This window comes from Microtus oregoni, unplaced genomic scaffold (assembly GCF_018167655.1).
Source record: "Microtus oregoni isolate MIOR12 unplaced genomic scaffold, Mior012 000005F_ref0000423, whole genome shotgun sequence".
Lineage (NCBI taxonomy): Eukaryota > Metazoa > Chordata > Mammalia > Rodentia > Cricetidae > Microtus > Microtus oregoni.
Window position 1 is genome coordinate 32,541,973 of NW_024543064.1, and position 19,587 is coordinate 32,561,559.

Consider the following 19,587-nt stretch of genomic DNA (forward strand, 5'->3'; position numbering starts at 1 on the left):
GGGTGGATATGTCATGTAAGTGCAGGGGTCTGTGGAAGCCAGATTCCTTAAGAATCTGACACCTGGTACAGGTGTAGTTGTAGATATGGATGCTAGGGAACCAAACTTGGGTCCTTACAAGAACAATATGTGCTCTTAGCCCTTGAAACATCTCTCTTGCTCCTTGGTCTATTTAGAATTTATTTTTTAAATCTCACTTTTGAGAAAAGAAATATATATTTTATAAAATAAAATATGTATGTATTTCTGTATCTAGCTATCTATATCTCTATTTCTCTATCTGTGGACTTGCAGCTGAGAGAAACAAAGGTAGACACATTAATCTTTTGTCATGCTTTATCCAATACATTTTTTCTTTCAAAAAAATCAGATATGGCTAGAGAGGTGACTTGGTGGTTAAGAACACGGTTGCTCTTACAAAAGGCTTGAGTCTAGTTCGGAACACTCACATGGCAGCTCACAACTGTCTGTAACTCCAGTTCTAGAGGATCTGAAGCCCTCTTCTGGCCTCTGCAGGCCCTGTGTGCATGCAGTACACAAACATACATGCAGGCAAAACACCCATTCACGTGAAATTAAAATAAACAAATTATTTAAAAGAAAATTAGACAACAGCAAAGTTAAACTGACTTCGAACAGTTTTTCTTTAATCTTTAAACTGGTCTATTCAACCTTCTGTTAAAATTTTGATGGAATACTATTGAATCCAATAGCAATACCTAGAATTATTTTTATATGTGTCAAAAATGTAAATGGTAGCAGTTATCAGTATGACTGAAAAGCACTTAACTCAATGCCATGTTTCTCTTTCCTTCTCATCTGATGATGAGACCCAGCTCAACTAATCAACAAGTATCCGAATAGACCACGGCTTGTTTCCCCAGTTCCCTCTTAATTTAAACAAGTCTGCACTTATCCATCCAAGATACCCGCAGATCTTTCTAAATTTATAGACAGAAGTAAACTCTGCAGATCTCAGAGTCAAGGAGGTGCACTAGATATTCCCACATTACTCTTCTAGATGGTTACAGCAAGTCACATTTAAAATCACCAGTACTCGGTGTCCTTCAATGTAATGTTTCTGTCTTGTGTGACAGGTGGCAGTGTTGCTTCCTGTTTAATCTGCATTTCCCTGGCTGTCTTCCCATGAATCACAGGTAGAATTGTGTAGGCTCTAGTGTCAGATGTCTGGGTTTAATTCCAGCTGTGTCCTCAGTAACGCAGCAATGATAAGAAAGTCACCTAACTTCTCCAGGTCTCGGTTTCCTCATCCGAAACCAGGAAGAAAATAGTACATGCCTCAGAAGGTTCAGAAGGGTTAGGAGAGAGGCGCATGCAAGCATCTACAGTGATTGGCAGGTGGTAAGTGCTGTTTGCCTCTTTTGATTCGCAGTTTTTTGCACATTTTGAGTGTAGGTTTTGTTTGTTTGCCTGTTTTTGCCTGTTCCATGCATTGAGAATACCTTTTTGAGTCTGCTGCTTTGTTTGGTTTTTTTTTTTTTTTACAAAAGTAATAAATTATTTTCTTCAGACTTTTGTGAAACAAGAGAAACAAAAATAAGGAAGCCATCCATTACTAAAAACTGGAAATAATCATGTAACATTTTTTGAGAACATGCATAAAATTATTAAACAAGTTTTTTCACAGATTTTGAGGTGAAGCAGTCACTATGCGTGCTTCTATAATTTATAGCAGCCGCTCAATCAGTTTGGGGGCATTTATACATGCTGATTTATTTTACTGCTGAAGAGTGTTCTTTTACAACATATATGTTATTTCTTTCATGAGGGGCAGAGAAAGAGAGAGAGAGAGACTGCTTTTTTTCTCATGTATTTTATCTTATTTTTCTATTTTCTATTTGGGGAAAATACTTTCAAGCTCCCATTCTACTTCTTGAAATATGCAGCATTCACAAATTATGTTTGCTAGTTCATTTTTCTTTGTGTGTATATGTGTGTGTGTTAGGCATGTTCATGTGCCTGCAGGCCCAGGTGTGTCTTCGGGTGCACACTGTGCTTGTGCATGTGGAGACTGGCTTTATGTTCTATCCCCTGTATCCCATGAGGACACAAAAGCCATACTCAAGGAGCTGGGGTGACAACTCAGCAGCTGAGAGCACAGGTTCCAGAGGACCTGAGTTCGGTTCCTAGCGCCCATGCCGGGAGCTCACAAAGGCCTGTGACTCCAGCTCCAGGCCATCAGACACCCTCTCCTGACCTCTGTAGGGACTGTGCTCACATGTGGCACACATTCACACATACACATGTACATACACACATGTACACATGCACATAAATATGTTTTTAAAGAATACTCAAGTTCTGCAGAATCAGTAAATATTTCCAAGGCAAGCTCCCTATTTATCTCAGCTGGACTCTCTCATGTCACTTTTACGTTAGAGTTTAAATTCGAGACACTTAGTCTTTTTTTTTTTTAGCTCTTTTAAGTGTATTCAAGGTTAAAATAGCTTATCTAAGATCAATAAGATTGTTCAACAAGTAAAAGCACTTAACACATAAGCCTGACAGCTGGGGTTCTACCCCCACAACCTATGCGTAAAGCAGAAAGAGAGAACCAACTCCATAAATATTGTCCTCTGATCTCTACCCAATTGTTATGACACACACATCTACACACACAAATAAATAAATAAATAAATAAATAAATAAATAAATAAATAAACATTTAGCTTTAAATTTTTCTATTATTGGAGAGGATGGAGTGGAGGAGTACTGAAAGAGACTACTGGAAAGGGGGAAGACATTTGGGGGTCAGATAAAAACTTGGTGCAAGGGAATTTCCCAGGAATCTACAAGGATGACCCTAACTAAGACTCCTAGCAAGAGTAGATAAGTAGCCTCAACCGGCCATCTTCTGTGACCAGATCGGTGCCTCGTCCAAATGTCATTAGAGAGATTTTATCCACCAGCTGATGGAAACAGATGCAGACTCAAGGCCAAACATTTCGTGAAATTCTGAAGAAGAGGGAGAGAATGGATTGTAGGAGCCAGAGGGGTCAAGGACACCAGAAGAAAACACATAGTCAACGAACCTGGACTCATCGGGGCTCACAGAGACTTAACTGGCAACCATGGGGCTGACCTAGGCATTCTGCATATATGTCACAGTTGTGTAGGTTGGTTCTCTTGTGGGACTCCTAACAGTGGGAACATGGGTTGTCTCCAGCTCTTTTACAGGCTTTTGGGAACCTACTCCTCATACTGAGTCACCCTACCCAACCTTAATATATGGGGAGGTGCTTAGTCTTACCACAACATGATATTCCATGCTTTGTTGATACTTATAGGAGGCCTGCCCTTTCCTGGATGGAGATGGAAGAAGAGGGGATTGGGAGGTGGGAGAGGGGAATGGAGGAAAGGGGTTGGAAGGGGAGAATGAGGGAGGCTATATCTGGGATGTAAAATGAATATATTAATAAAAAAGAATTCTTCTCTGTTAGGCTCAGAAGATGTGACTGCATGCAAATCTTATTCTGGACATTTTCATCCACATATATATTGAAGGCTGGTAATGTTTGTACACACCCACTATCTTCTCTCATCTCCTTCCCTCTCATGCTCCAATCTTTCCTCCTAAAAATCCCCCCTGTACTGTTTGCCTGTACTACACGTACTATGGTACTATGCCCATAGTGCGGCACCTACAGTAAGAGGCATTTCGCATTCGCGAGTTAGGAAAGGAGCCTGGAGATTTAAACACGTAAACACAGAGACGGGACACGGGTCATCCTTGAAACAAGAATGCCAAGAATGCCCACTTTATTGTGCTCAGGGGCAGCTTATATAGGACTCTGGCCACGCCCAGCTCTTGGGATCTTTCAGAGGCAAACTCATCAGAACTCACTCCCCTGCTATCAGCGTCTCATACTCAGAGCAGCTGCAGGATGCTCAGAGCACAGGAAAGCAGATTATTGTTTGCAAGAAATTCAGGGTCTGGTGGTCCACATTCTGCAACACCCCCCTCCTAAGCTGGTGGAGGGTTATTGTTTGGTTTTTCAATCCACTGAGTTTAATTAGGGCTGCTGGCATACACATAAGCGGACAGAATGACTAAAAATATTTGAGCTCAATCTTCAGCCATATGTATCTATATAACCTAAGGATCGTGGGTCTTTAGTGAGAAGATACACGTTGCAGATACAGAATTGAAGTGGGTTCCATGCTGTCTTATGAACAGAAATCATGTCTTGTTTTTCAGGTTGTCTTTAATGAAGAACAATGTAGTTTAGTTACACACACAGTAGATTGTATTCAACTTGACTCTTGTAAATCATTTACTATCTTTGTTTTTTTTTTATACTCCATCTTTATTTTTGGTACTTCTCTGTAACCAAATTTTATGATCACGAAAAAAATGCCCGTAAGTTTATCTCTGTCTTTTGCTAGGAAATTATTCTTGGCACATAGACAGGACTTGGGAGGACACAGACCTTGGGGAGCAAGCTGTAGAGGACGGGCTATGGACCTGAGCCAGCAGACACCATCCTAAGACAGGCCTACAAAACTCCAGGGAGCTTCAGGGATGGAGATTTACCCATGAGTCCCTGACCCAGCCAAAACTCTATTCTTGTTCTCTTTAAACCCTTTCCTTCCCAAGATGGCTGCACCAGGGATATTCCCCTTGTGCTCTGTTCACACTCAGCTTCCTTCTGCCCTGCAAGTGTACCCTATGTTCGTTCATCCAATCCATTTGATGGAGGCTTGCAGCACAGGTGTCAGTGATACAAACACTGTCCTTAAATGGCCATGGGGAGGGAACACACGGCCGTGTCTCTTTCCACTGGATCTTTGCACACTCTGCTCTCTGTACTCAGACTGCCCTTCTCTTCCTTGTGCACAGAACAAATTCCTGTTTATTTTCCCAGACTCAGGTCAAATATCACCTCTCCACTGAACTCTTTCCTTGTCAGTGGGGGAAAGAGTCAATGGGACGCTCTGTGTCATTACACAAACCCACACGCATCCTCCCCAGGCCCTCTGGGCACTTGGATCCCTCTCCATTCTCCAGCCAGTCCTCAAAATCACCGTGATCAAAGTCTTCAAAATTGCAATGAAGCATGGAGACCTCGGGAGAGGCAGAGAAAAATGTAGAGCTCAATAAAAATCAATTTTAAAAAAAAAAATCTTTTTAAAAAATCACCATGAACAGAGCGAGAGGGTCAAGTCTTGATCGCCTTTGGTCTGTAATGCTGATCCAACACTGATGCATATAAACGCTTCTAGCGTCAACCAAGTGACCAGCGAAACCACAGCACAGAGGGGAATGTGATAAGTGACACTTCCGGGTTCTCACAAGACGGTGAGAGTCAGGATGGAGCTGATGCCGGGGAGGTGCTTCGCAGGGCATGAGGCTAGACACAAGAAAAGAATGGCCACCTGTTTGCAAGGGGAGGCTTCACAGACCAGAGCACAGTGGAGCTGGGTTTGGAGGTGTGCACAGATGTTTTACAGGCTACATGCTATGGCAGGGCAGCCAGGACTGAGGAAGTAACAGGAGTGGGGGGGAAGATACAGGTGGTTCTGGCTGCCCAGAGTGGAGTGTCAATCAAAGAACTCTGCAAAGTGGTGATGTTAGAGTTGGACAGGAATATGCCCAGGAAGGATTCTGGCCACCCACAGGGGAGCTGAGATTGTCTTCTGCACATGGGAACCAGTGGCGGTTTCTCATCAGCGGAGGAACAAAGGCAGGGGTGTGTTAGAAAGACGAATGAAGCAAGTGTGGACAGCGACGAACCCCAGCTTCACTGTGGGATTTAGACCCTGATGTTGAGAAGGGAGGAAGCCTAGGGTCTTCTGACTGCTAGGGGACTTGTCAGGCAGAAAGAGAGGAATCCATGCTGGCCACCTCACAGATGGTCCCTAGGCTTCTGAGAGCCAATGAGTTTCTCACGCTCAGGAAGGATGGAGTCTGCCATTTCTATTGCTACAAGGTGAATACGGTCTTTCTCCCTACCCTTTGTCCAAAGACCTCAAAGATGAGCATCCCAAGGTCTTCCCTGCTGTCTCTCTCTGACTCACCTGCAATATGAAAATTCTTTTAGTTTCTGTCTTGAATCTGTGCCCAAGTCTCTGACCCCCACCCCACCCCTATACTTCCCGCAGGGAAAAGAAAAATTGTTCACCAAGTGGCCTGAAATGTCAGGACACAAAAGGGTGAGACTTGAGAGGTCACTGGTTGATTTAAGACCCTCGCAGACTCCTTGCTTTATGATAAGGATTAAGATGTACCACATCCAAGGTTCCACACTAAATGCACCTACTTTCTATGTGAGCGTTTAACGAACTGTAGCTGAAAGCTGATAATAAAAACCATTAATATGCTAGCAATATTTGTTTCACATAGTCCCTATTTTTGAGCCCATAATTTTTGTTGTTGAGTGTAGTGCAAATTATAATTGGTCTTAATAATAAAATCCCAGAGTCAGATATTTGGGGGTGAAAACTGAAAGATGAGAGAAGCAGAGCAGCCAGCCACTAGAATTCTTACCTCTACCAATGCTCAGACTGAGTAGGCAAGATCCTATCTCTACAAAACCTCAGACTGAATCCTGAATTATGTCACCTCCTGTCTTATGTTCCTCTCTCTGCCCAGCCCTATCCCTTCCCAACTCCACCCCCGAGTGCTGGGACTAAAGGGGTGTGCAAGCACTGCCTGGCCTCCATGGCTAACTAGTGTGGCCAGCTCCACACTCTGATCTTCAGGCAAGCTTTATTTATTACAGCACAAACAAAATATCACCACGGTCAAGTCTACAATTTGTCTGTAGACCAGGACAGCTCAAGGACCCTAGACATTTTACCTAATAGGTTGAAAAGCCCTGGGTACTTCCCCTGGCAGGGAGAAAGGGCAATTTTGTGAACTTCTGTGTCTCCTGCTTTCTTTTTTTCTTGGGGGAGGAACCACTGAGTCGGCCCTGGCTTGGAGGCCTTGCCTGAGCCTAGCATCAATGTCCCCAGTATCCTCAACCCTGTTTCAGCTGAGTCTCAAGCCATCCTAGAACCCAGGAGAAGGAGCGGCCGCATGTCCCTGGGGAGGGAGATTCCTCAGAGTCCAGGGCCTCCCTCCCCCCAGCCTAGAGATAGCTGCTGGAACTATCCTGTCTGGAGCCCTGGGGCCAGGTGCCACTGGGAAGTGGCCTCCAGCGTTTGATGGGGCAGCACCCACACCCTTTTCCTGCAGAACTATATGCTTAGGACAGGAGAGTTCCCAGTCCTCCTGGAGATTTGGCAGCTGTTCCATCTCCAGGTGTGCTGGCCAGGAGCTCCAGGTAAGAGTGAGTCCAAGGCAACCTACAGTTTCTGTTGGCGAGCTAGAACAGCTGTTTTGTATGCTTGATTCTGTCCCTTTTCCTATCTGTGTGAGTGTATGTGGCCACCTGTCTCTGCCTGATCCTCCCTCTTGAGTCTGGCTATTGCCCTCTCTGTCCCCAAGCCTGTGTCCTCCCAGCCTCTTGCTGGCTGGTTGTCCGTTTGCCCTTGTCTGCTGCTTCCGTTTGCTGGGCCCGTGTCTCCCATATCTCCCTCCTGCCTCTCTGGGGTTCTCTGACTGGGTCTTGAGTCAACTGTGTCTGCCCTTCTTTCTCTCCGAACGTCTTTCCTGGACTCGCTCTGTCTCTAGCTTTGCCTGTAGATGGTCCTCTCCTCCCAGATACCTCTCTTCTTCCACCATGCTCTCAGATTCACAAGGTTTCTCTCCTTGTGAGTCTCCTGCTAGAATCTGGTCCTCTGCATCCTCCTCCATGTCTGCACCTCTGCCTAGCCCTCCGCTGTCTGTAGCCCCCTGTTTGCTCCTGTATTCTTCGTCTAGCCTTGAACTCTTCCCTCCTCTTTCCCCTCTTTCTTCTTTCCTGGACACCTCTTCCTGCCCACTCACCCCCCCCCTTCCATCTCTGCCTTAATTTTCATCTTATAAATATCCATTCACAACTCTTAGCTCCTTGCCACTGTGTCTCTCTGCCTAACGGCCTGCAGGGTCTCACTGCCCTTGTGCTGTGCCTATCAGCACCTTGACATTCTTCCTTCCTTCGCCAGCCTCCTTTCTCTCTCCTTTTACTTGCTGCTTTCTTTGGCCCCTCCAACAGTCTTTCATAAGGTCTCAGTGTCACTGTGCTTGCCTTTGTCCCTCTTTTTTTAAAAATACCTGCTTTTACCTTGAGAGAGAGAGAGAGCCCACCACATCTGTGCTGAGTTCCCTTGGAGACCAGAAAAGGATTTTAGATCCCCTGGAGCTGGAGTTACAGGCTATCATGAGATGCCTGAGATGGGTGCTGGGAGCTGAACTTGGGTCCTCTGGAAGAGCAGCAAGCACTCCTAACCTTGACTTAACCCCTTAACTCTTAGCTTCAACTCTCTAGCCCCATTCCTCTTTTGAAACACGGAGATAAATGAGCCTTCTCCCTCCTTCTGAGGCCCCCCAGGTCCTCTCTCCCCACACCTGTGTCCCTTGATTTTCACACTACATCCATTCCATCAACACCCAGCCTCTGGTTCCCTGTGTCTTTCTCTGCCTTGAGTGTCTGTATTGGTGACTGTTCACACCAAACCTAACACTTACATGTCTTTCTGTCGGGACCTCATCAGCTTTTCCTATCTTCTCTCTGCTTCCCCTGCCACACACACACACTGGATTATTATTACCCTTAAAGGTCTATGCTGATATGGAGAAATGATGTGTGTGTGTATGTGTGTGTGTGTGTGTGTGTGTGTGTGTGTGATAGAGGAAATGGGTGGTGACAGGAAAGAGGAGAGAAACCACATTTAGAATCAGACATTATGAAGTCAGCATTCTCTCTGTAGATTAGACACAATGAGCTGCTGAGCGTGAGAGCCAGAACCAGCAAAGTCCGCTTTCTTTAATGTCTCCTCCCAGCCTGTATTCAGGAGAGGAGTCAGAGACAAATACAGGAGTTCACATTAAAAACACAGACAATTCTCTGATTTGCATTCCTTCATGGCAAGGAACCAAGGCTAATAACCCCAATCACCAGTCTACTGTGGCCTAGAGAGTCACCCTCCACCAAGACTTTACAGCCTAGAGAGTCACCCTCCACCAAAACTTTACAGCCTAGAGAGTCACCCTCCACCAAGATTTTACAGCCTAGAGAGTCACCCTCCACCAAGATTTTACAGCCTAGAGAGTCACCCTCTACCAAGACTTTGCAATGGTACAATTCAGCTGTCTTTTCATTAACCGCAGCACATCAACAAACTTAGATGTGACAGAGTCAAAATCTGAGCCTGAGAGGCCAACCAAGCAGCTCTAAGACACAGGGAAAACCAGCCAAAGAAAGTGAGACCAGAGGCCAGCTCCCAAGGCTTCACTTGGGCTAAAGAGGCAAGTCCATCATGGGGGCAAGCAGTCCTAGACCAGTCACTTGCATCTTTGCTTCCTGGACTGGAGAACAGTTGGCTTGATGCTCATTATATTCTCAGTCTTTCTACAAAGTCCCAGTCACACTACTCCTCCTCTCTGGGCTTTGGTAAGATGAGGAACTTGCATTACTAGTTATCAAATTGAGCTTCAAGAAGTGCCTAACCTAGGAAGAGGAGACACACGGGGCCATGCTTGTCTGGAAGAAAGGCAGTAGGATGCTTCATAGCGCATAAGTTTGTCCTAGACAAAAATATTCAAGAGCACTATAAAAATTGAGGATGTATAACTCTGAAATTGTAAGACTTTAATTAAACCTCACAGCAAATGCCCACGTACACTCCTTCCCAGACCAGCGAAGCAGCAGGATGTGATCTGCACCACTAAAAAAGGTATTGAGCCACATGGCTAACATAGATCAGAAAAAAATGGGTTAATCAAGATGTGAGAGTTAGCCAGTGAGAGGCTAGAGCTAATGGGCCAATTAGCTTATAATTTATGGAGACCTATGTGTGATTTTTCTCTGGGACTAAACATTTGTGGGGTACCTGGTGGGAGGACAAAAACCCAAACAAACTAGCAGGCCCCTTCATGTTACACACGTAGACCAGTAGGCATTCCCAGTTGTGTTGTCAGAAGGCAGCCAGTCAAGAAACGACAGACCCCTACCTCTGTGCCTGCTTCAGTCTTAAGTGAATTCTTAAGGAGCATTTAGCCAGTCTACACAAGGCACCTGGTGAGAGCTGGCACTTGGATTCTTGGGACCCTTGTCCCCATCTCCCAGGCTCAACCTGAAGCATAAACAGAAAGTGTTGAGTGTTCATGTAGCTCAGAAGAGGGTCCCCAGGAAACTAACGGAAGCCTGCACCAGTATCCTCCAATCTGACTCGCCCCAGCCATCTGATCTTCCACTCACCCACCTTTTCTTCAGCTAAAATTTTCTAAAGATAGGGTGGGTGTGGTGGCATACCCCTTTAATCCCAGCAGAGGCAGGCAGATCTCTGATTTCAAAGCCATCCTGGTATACAGAGTGAGTTCCAGGACAGCAGGAGCTATACAAAGAATCTGTCTCAAAAAGTTTAAATAAAATAATTTTTTCTGAATTGTGTAACAGTGGTTACAGCAGCACATAATTTGAGTACATGGCTAGGAAAAGGATCATAAATCCATATGCTATAAGGGATAAGAAGGCAATGTCAATGCATAAATTCAGTCTATGAAAAAAAATGAATCTGGAGTAAGGAAGTGCTCAATCTATTCCAAAGGAGAGCCAGAGGTACTTACTCATCTCTGGGCTGTTTCTGAGTATAGAAACAAGGGCTGGACAAGGTCAGGTCTATTTTGTGATCCTGGAGGTCCAGTTTTGTGTGCATAAGCTCAACTGTTTAAAGACACTAGCAGAAAACAGTAAAAGCTAAGACAATCCAGACAAAATATGTTTATAACTTTGTAGTTTATAAATATGTTATAAACTATGTTTATAAAAGATGTTGGCCTGCAGGCACCCATTAATGGCCTATGCCATGCAATTTTAACATGCAGCATGATGTTTCTTTGATCAAATCTGTAAAATAAAGCCAAGGTAGTTTCGGAGAAACCGTAGGAATGTCTCCGTGATGGTTCACAGAACAGACAGATGAAAGGAATCTAGGAAACCAGTCATCACTGGTCAAAACTGGGCACGGAGGGTGGTGGAGATGGCTCAGCTGGTAACGTGCTTGCCAGGCAAGTATGAGCCTGAGTTCAAGCTCCAGAGCTCACATTAAAAGCCAGGTGTGGGGTAGGAGTTAAGTGTGATTGTTGTTTTTGCAGAGGATGCTAGTTTGGTTCCCAGAACCAACATGGGAGCTCAAGACTCCCTGCAATGTTAGCCCCAAGAAATATGATGCCTTCTTCTGGCTTCTGTGGTGTCTCCATGCAAGTGGCATACACGTGTGTGCATATGCACACACGCACATTCTCTCTCTCTCTCTCTCTCTCTCTCTCTCTCTCTCTCTCTCATTTTTTTCAAGACAGGGTTTCTCTGTGTAGCTTTGGCTGTTCTGGAACTCACTCTGTAGATCAGGCTGGTCTCGAACTCACATAGATCTACCTGCCTCTGCCTCTAAAGTGCTGCCACCATCACCTGGCCACACACACACACACACACACACACACACACACACACACACACACCTTTTAAATCCTAATGGTGATTTTAAAACACAAAACACCTTTGACCCAAGTTGTGGGAAATTCCGTCCCTGATCCTAAACTTTACCCATGTAGGACTTAGCAAATTCTGTAGTCCCAAGACAACATGGAAAGTAGGGAGAGTAGCAGAGGGACCCAGGCTGCGTTGGGAGAAGTGGATAGATCATAGGTTCAGACCAGAATGAAAAGTACACTGCAGGGCTAACCTGGACTCGCCCTGCCATTTGCACCAGTAAAGCCTTTAGGAAATCCAGAGCCAAATCCCAGTATCATTCAAGCTACAAGTGGGAATTACTTCTCAGCACCTCCCACTTGCCAACTCAAAGCCTCCTGAAATGGACAGTGGGTACACAGATGCCATGCGTGCCCCTGAAATGCTCAACGAATCACATATCTGAAACCTCTTTAAACAGGAAAGATCAGAATGCAGGAGCTCAACTGGTCTGCCGTGACAGAATTCATTTTACTGGGCTTCACCCCCAACCCCAGGACCAATCCTCTGCTCTTCACTTTCTTTTTAGTCTTTTACCTGTTGATCCTCTTGAGCAACAGCCTCCTCATCACACTCATCCACCAGGACTCACGCCTCCACACACCCATGTACTTTTTCATCGGCGTCCTCTCCACGCTGGACGTGTGCTATACCACCACCACCGTGCCCCAGATGCTGGTGCATATTCTCAGCAAGAAGAGGGCCATCTCTTTTACGAGATGTGTGGCCCAGATGTACATCTTTCTCCTCTTTGGGGTCACTGAGTCCTGGCTTTTCTCCATCATGTCTGTGGACAGGTATGTGGCCATCTGCCACCCGCTCAGGTACAAGGTCATCATGAGCCGTGGGATGTGCCTCCTAATGGTGGGTATCTGTGCCACCTATGGTGTGGTAGGTGGCCTGTGCTATACTTTCTTTGCTATGCGGCTGCCCTATTGTGGTCCTAATGAAATCGATCACTACTTCTGTGAGGTCCCTGCTGTTCTGAAGCTGGCCTGTGCAGACACATCCCTCAATGATTTGGTGGACTTCATCACGGGCTTCAATGTCATCGTGGTCCCACTCTCTCTCATTGCCATTGTCTACGCCAACATCTTCACCTCCATCATGAAGATCCGGTCAACTCAGGGGAGGATAAAGGCTTTTTCCACCTGTGCCTCCCATATCACGGTGGTTACCATGTTCGCCATTCCGTGTATCATCATGTACATGGGTCCTGGCTCTGGCTCCTTGTCCAACAGTGGCAAGAAAATGGCTCTCTTCTATAACATTGCCACAGCCTTCCTCAACCCTGTCATCTACAGTCTGAGGAACAAGGATGTGAAAAGGGCTTTCCTCAAACTGGTGGGATGGAGCGGGGCTCCAGAGTGAAGCTTTAAAGCTAGATACCTGGGGAGCTGAAAAGAGTAGGACATACAGTCACCTCCTTCCAAGGAACTCTTCCATGAAATAAGCAAGATCCAGACTCCGTAAAGATAGCTCTTTACCCTTGTCCAGTCTGGGGAAGAACAGGAGGCTCAGACATCTACAGTAAGTGACACTCCCTGAGACAGACGATTATGAAGAAAGGGTCCAGTGGTCAAGAACCTGGACTTTACTGCCAGACAGAGCAGGGTTAGAGAATTGGTGTTGGGGTTTGAAGGTGAACTCATTGGCTCATGTATTTAAACACTTTGTCCCCAGCTGGTAACAATGTCTGGGAAGGTTGTGGAACTGTTAGGAGATGAAGCCTGGCTAGAGAAAGTGGGCCACTGAGTTTTATGACATGGTCTCACATCCTGTACCACCAAGACATCAGGAGGGGAGGAGTCCCAACTGCACACTGTTGCCTTCCTGGAGACACCTGCCACATACCTTCCCCACCACGATGGACTATGCCCTTTCCCAGTGAAAGCCCAAACAAAGCCGTCCTCCCTTAAGTTGCCTCTTGTCAAATATCTGGTCACAGTAACAAGGAAAATGACTAATAAAGCTTTACCGGTTTCTAAGTTTGTGAACTTTGCAAGTCACTTAACTACCGCAGGTTTTCTAATTCTTTCTCACAGGGAAATTGCCGCGGTTACATGAGGTAACATATGGAAACACCTGCTACAGAGCCTGCCATAATTTAGTTTCTTTTAGCAAATGTTATTACTTTTTAAACACTTCCTTTTAAATTCTTATTTTATTTTATGCTGTTTTGTTTTATTTGTGCTGGGATGTTTTGCCTGCATGTCTATGAGCCATGTGCATGCAGTTCCCATGGAGGCCAAAAGAGAGCGTCAGATCCCCTGGAACAGGAGTCACAGATGGTTGGGAATCACCATGTGGGTACCGGGAACCAAGCCCAAGTCATCTGCAAGAGCAGCCAGTGCTCTTAACCACTGAGCCATCTCTCCAGCCCCTTATGTTTAATTTTCTATATTCATTATTGAACAGTGAACCATCATGCACCAATCAGCCATGATCCTCTTGGGCTCTGAAAGTGGCTGAAGAGAGTGAAAGAAAAGGAGAGGGAAATGCCAGAGCCAGGAACTCAAAGAGACTCTGCTGAGAAGCAAATCTGCGTCTACACCCTAGAACATCTCTGGATGCCCCTAGAGCATCTCTGGACTCTGTCCACACAAGGGCCAGAGAAGTGAGGGAAAGTGGAAGTGTGGAGAGTGGGTATAGTTATCCTGAGTCTGGGGAGAGAAGGGGACCCAATGGGGAGCTTGAAATCGGTTCTTTCATGACTAAAGGGGCCTTCCTTCCTGCGCTCTCCTCACCCCACGCAGGACCTTTATGAGTACAGATCCTTCCTGCGCTCTCCTCACCCCACGCAGGACCTTTATGAGTACATATCATTTCTGTGGGTTGCACAGGCCCTAAGCTGCATTTCTGGGCACCAGTACATTTATTGGCTTTTGCCCTTTCCTTGACACTGCAGAAACCCCTGCACCCTCCAAAGACGGGGCTCCCCTGTGGGGGCCTAGAGGTGTCATAAGTTAATATGAACCCTTTGAGTTCTTCCCCAGATCCTTGCTCCCTGCCAAATCCCTTGCAGGAGAATAAAGAATATAGGAAGGAAGAGAGGGAGGGAGGGAGGGAGGGAGGGAGGGAGGGAGGGAAGAAGGAAGGATCAATTCTGTTGGTCTGAAATATTTAACATGAAGACTGATGGTATAGCCGTGTTCCTTCATGAGAATACAGGGCCCCTGTCAAGGGCACTTGTTCCCAGTGTTCTTAAATGTATTACCTTATCTATGGGCCAGAGTCAGACTGCTGGATACATAATTAGTCAAAATTAGACATGACTGACAAATAAGGCCTATAGCTGCAACGTACTGTTATATGGTATTACTGACAAAGAAAGAGCTTTTATAAATTATTAAGAAAATATGGGGACAGTGAGACAACTCAACAGGCAAAGGTACATACCACCAGGCCTGATGACCTGGGCTTTAGCCCCAAAACCTACATGGTGGAAGAAAAGAACAGATTTCCACAAGTTGTCTTCTGACTCCCACACGTGTGCTGTGGCGTGTGTGTGTGTGTGTGTGCACGCGCGTGTGTGTATGTGTGTGCACGTGTGTGTGTGTAAAATAAGTGAAATAAAATAAATTATAAAAAGAAAAATGAACACTAGAAAATTGGTAACAAATATTATTTACTGATTGAAATGTTTAAGGAAGGGTCTCATTCCTTCATAAAATGTTTTTGTTTTGTTTTTTGTTATTAAATTTTTTCATTTTTTTTTTTTACATACCAACCACAGTTCCCCATCCCGTTCCCTCTCCCCGCCTATCTTCTACCACCCCCAATCTACTCCTCTTTGGTCTCCATTCAGAAAGGGCAGGCCTCCCATGGGAGTTCCCACGCCTGGCACATCAAGTTGAGGCAAGCTCCTCCCATGCATCAAGGTTGGGCAAGGCAACCCAGCTTGGAAATTGGGTTTCCAAAAGTCAGTTCAAGTGCCAGGGACAGGTCCTGATCCTACCTACTGTTAGGAACCCCACAAACACCAAGCTACCAAGCTACACAATTGTCGCACACATGCCGAGGGCCTAGGTTGGTCCCCTGCAGGCTCCTTAGCTGCTGGTCCAGTCATGAGCTCTCACAAGCTCAGGCCGGCTGTCTCTGTGGGTTTCCCTGTCATGACCTTAACCGCCACCATCACCGGCTCACATAATCCTTCCTTTCTCTCTCAATGGGACTCTCAAAGCTCAGCCCAGTGGTTGGTTGTGGATCTCTGCACCTGCTTCCATCAGTTACTGGATGAAGGCTCTCTGATGACAGTTAGGATAGTCACCAACCTGATTACAGGAGAATGCCAATTCAGGCACCCGCTCCACTACAGTTGGGGTCTTCCTTGTGGTTTCCTGAGAGTTTCCCTGGTACCAGGTTTCTAGCCCCAAAATGCCCCTACATCAAGATATCTCTTTCATTATTCTCTCCGTCCATCCTGCCCCCAGAATGTAGCTGCCAACGGAGAAAGATGCCAGAAACTTACCAGTAAGTCACAACCTCGTCACAATACACAGATTAATAGAAATGGGTTAATTTAAGATAAAAGAGCTAGTTAGAAATATGCCTGAGCCATCAGCCAAACAGTGTTGTAATTATATAGTTGCTGTGTAATTATTCAGGTCTGGGCAACTGGGAAATGAACATGCAGTCTCTGATTACACTCTATCACTATCTACCTATCTCTCTCAAATGCATACAAATAAAACTTTAAAAATACATATTTAAAAATTTTATTCCAGTTAGCAGATAGAATTTTGAATAAATACTTAGGAAATAAATAAATAAATAGGAAGGGAAATAAGCACATAAAATAAATTCCCCACCACAAGCTGTTAATCAAATACAAATGCACAGAATGACACCGTTATAGTTCTTAGCCTATTAGACTGGCTTAAACAAGGAAATCCCGACTACACTTACCTCTAGGTAATGCGCAAAGCAATGGGAATTCAACTGAATGTCTCTTCAGAAAACATAGTCACATTCTGTTTGAAAACAACTTCATTTAGTAGAACTCACACACTGTAAAGCCCATGCATTGTATGTAGATAGCTCAGTGTTTTACTATATTCACTGAGTTTCATAGATATATGCATAATATAACTTTAGAGAATTTTCATTGCCTGAAAAGAAACTCTTTCATTCCCTTTATACCCATTTCTCCTTCATTCCCATTATATCCCTAGGACCAACAACCACATAAGTCCACTTTCTCTTTCGAAGAATTTGTCTATTTTGGATTATTTTATATAATGGGATGACATGCTACATAAATTTTTGCAACTTGCTTCTTTAATTGATTTCAAAAATCAACACTTTAGCATATACATAGTACATATTGTATGCATTACATGTGTCTGTATTTATGTTTAACATATAATTTATTTGATCCCTTTTAGTACAAAATATATTCCATGTGTGGACATACCGTATTTTATTTATCCGCTCAGCTAACAGACTTTGAATTGATGATCTTGCTTTCTAGCTCTCATGAATGAAGTTGCTATGATCACAAATATATACATTTTTTAGAATATTTTTTTGTGTATTGGTGTTTGGCCTGCATGCATTTCTGTGTTCCACATGTGTGCAGTGCCTGTAGAATCCAGAAGAGGTCATCTCCCCTAGAACTGGAGTTACAGATGGTTGTAAGTTACCACATAGGTTCTGAGAATCAAATTTGGGTTCTCTGAAGAAGCAACAGTGCTCTTGACCACTGAGCCATCTCTCCAGCCCCCACTGTGTACATTTTTTTAAATGATGTATGTTTTAACTTCTCCTAAATATGTATCTGGGAGTAAAATGGATGGACCGTGTGTCCCTCTGCATTGAATATGTGAGGAACTGCAGACTGTTTTCAAAGCAGAAATATCAGTGTACGTTCCTTCCATCAGTGTAAGTATCCTCAGGGTTGCACAGCCTTCCAGTGCATCTGCCTGCTTAAGTACCAGACACACTGGTACATATGAAATAGTGTCTAGCTGTGGATTTCATTCAAATATTATTATAAGATGAAGTATACACATATCATATGTCCTGGGCAATCACATTCCTGCATATTTATTCTTAAGAAAAAACAAACCTTTTCCAAAAATCTGCACATGAGAGCTCAGCAGACAAAGGCACCTGCTGCCAAGCCTGGCCACTTGAGTTTAGTCTTCAGGTTCCATATGGTAGAAGGGAAAACTGACTCCCACAAACTGTCCTTCAACCTCCACATGCACAGCTCAGCACACATGTGTCCTCCCATAAGAAATAAGAAAATGGCACTTAAAAATTATTAAAAGAGAAAAAGTTTACACAAATATTCTAGAAACTTTATATGGAATAGCCAAAGAATGGAAAATATCATTATTGCCCTCAAATTAAACTTGACAACACATAGAAACATGCTACTGTCATACATAGTATTTTGGAGAGATCACAAGGGTATTAGGAAGAGTAAAAGAAGAAAGACTTCATCTGTTTATGTAACATTCACAAAATGAGGAAGTTATGCTGATAGAGAAAAATACAATGACATCAGTATCAGAGGTTAGAGTTGGGGACCATATACATTTCCTTGGGTGATGATAGAACAGTTCTATACCTTGATGGAGTTTTATGAACCTGTGTGCATGATTGGTTCCCAAATAACTATGCCAAGATGAGTATATGTAATAGATGGTAATACCCCAATAAATTCTTCAGTAAGTTAGTGGTGTTGAATCAAAGTCAGCTCACTGGATATAATATAGCATCATTATAAAAGACATTCATACTATAGGAAGTGCATGACGAGAGTTCCAGAAGGCTACTAGTCTCACACCCCCAAACCTTCATCCGGACACTTTGCTGCAGCCTACCACCTTGAAGAAAGCCCTTTTCACATCTTTATTACGAAGACTGTAGATGATGGGGTTGAGGAAGGCAGAGATGACATTATAGAAAAGAGCCAGCTTCTTGTCCTCTTCTGGAGAAGATTCAGAGCCAGGTCTCATATACATAATCATACATGGGATTGAGAACATGGTGACCACAGTGATGTGGGAGGCACAGGTGGAAAAGGCCTTGATCCGCCCTTGAGTTGAGCGGATTCTCAAGATAGCAGCAAAGATATTGACGTAGACAACAATGATGAGAGAAAGTGGGACCAAGAGAAGGATGAAGCCTAGGATGAAGTCCACCCGGTCATTGAGAGAGGTGTCTGCACAGGCCAACTTCAGGACAGCAGGGACTTCACAGAAGAAGTGGTTGATCTCATTGGGGCCACAGTAGGGAAGAATCATAGCAGAAACAGTATATATCAGGGCACAGTTGATACCCCAGAACCCACAAAAGGCTACCAGTGACCCACGCAGCAAAGGGCTCATAATGACTTTATATCTGAGAGGATGGCAAATAGCCACATACCTATCATAAGCCATGATTGCAAAAAGCCATGATTCAGTGATTCCCAGCATCAGGAAGATGTACATCTGAGCCACACATCCGATATAGGAGATGGTCTTCTTCTCACAGACCAGATGTACCAGCATCTGGGGCACTGTGGTGGTGACATAGCCCATATCCAGAATGGATAAGACACTGAGGAAAAAGTACATGGGTGTGTGGAGGCGGGAATCCATGCGTATTAAGGTGATAATTAGTCCATTGCCTAGGAGGGTGATGAGGTAGAGGAGAAGAAAGACACCAAACAGAATGCCATTTATCTTCTTGTCACTAGAGAATCCTAGAAGAATAAACTCGGTAAGAGAGCTGCGATTTCTCCAGAGGAAGTCCTGCATCCTTCTCCTATTGCAAAGATAGAGCAGAGCTGTCATTCATGAAAGAGAAGCCCCTAGATGGTAATCCTGCTGCCATTCATACAACAGGGGCACCAAACATGAAGAGCAAAGCTAAGTACACATAGGTGTCCCACAGAGATGGGAACAGGGTTTAAAGAGAATTCCCATTTAATACGAAGCAGCATGCTCCTCTTCTATCATGCAGGTCCAGCTCATTCTGAGATGACAAATTATGATCTCCACAGTTCAAAATGTAG

General features: G+C 44.5%; 2 protein-coding genes across 2 annotated transcripts; one reads left to right on the forward strand and one right to left on the reverse strand.

The window, feature by feature from the left end:
• The first annotated feature begins 12,008 nt into the window (after nt 1–12,008).
• On the forward strand, nt 12,009–12,947 carry LOC121448806 (olfactory receptor 2D2-like). The gene has a single exon (XM_041653024.1). The coding sequence runs from the start codon at nt 12,009–12,011 to the stop codon at nt 12,945–12,947; it is 939 nt and encodes a 312-aa protein (XP_041508958.1).
• Nucleotides 12,948–18,382: 5,435 nt separating this feature from the next.
• LOC121448685 (olfactory receptor 2A12-like) lies at nt 18,383–19,330 on the reverse strand. Its single transcript, XM_041652850.1, has one exon. It carries the CDS (start codon nt 19,328–19,330, stop codon nt 18,383–18,385), a length of 948 nt encoding a protein of 315 aa, XP_041508784.1.
• Between the last annotated feature and the right edge of the window lie 257 nt (nt 19,331–19,587).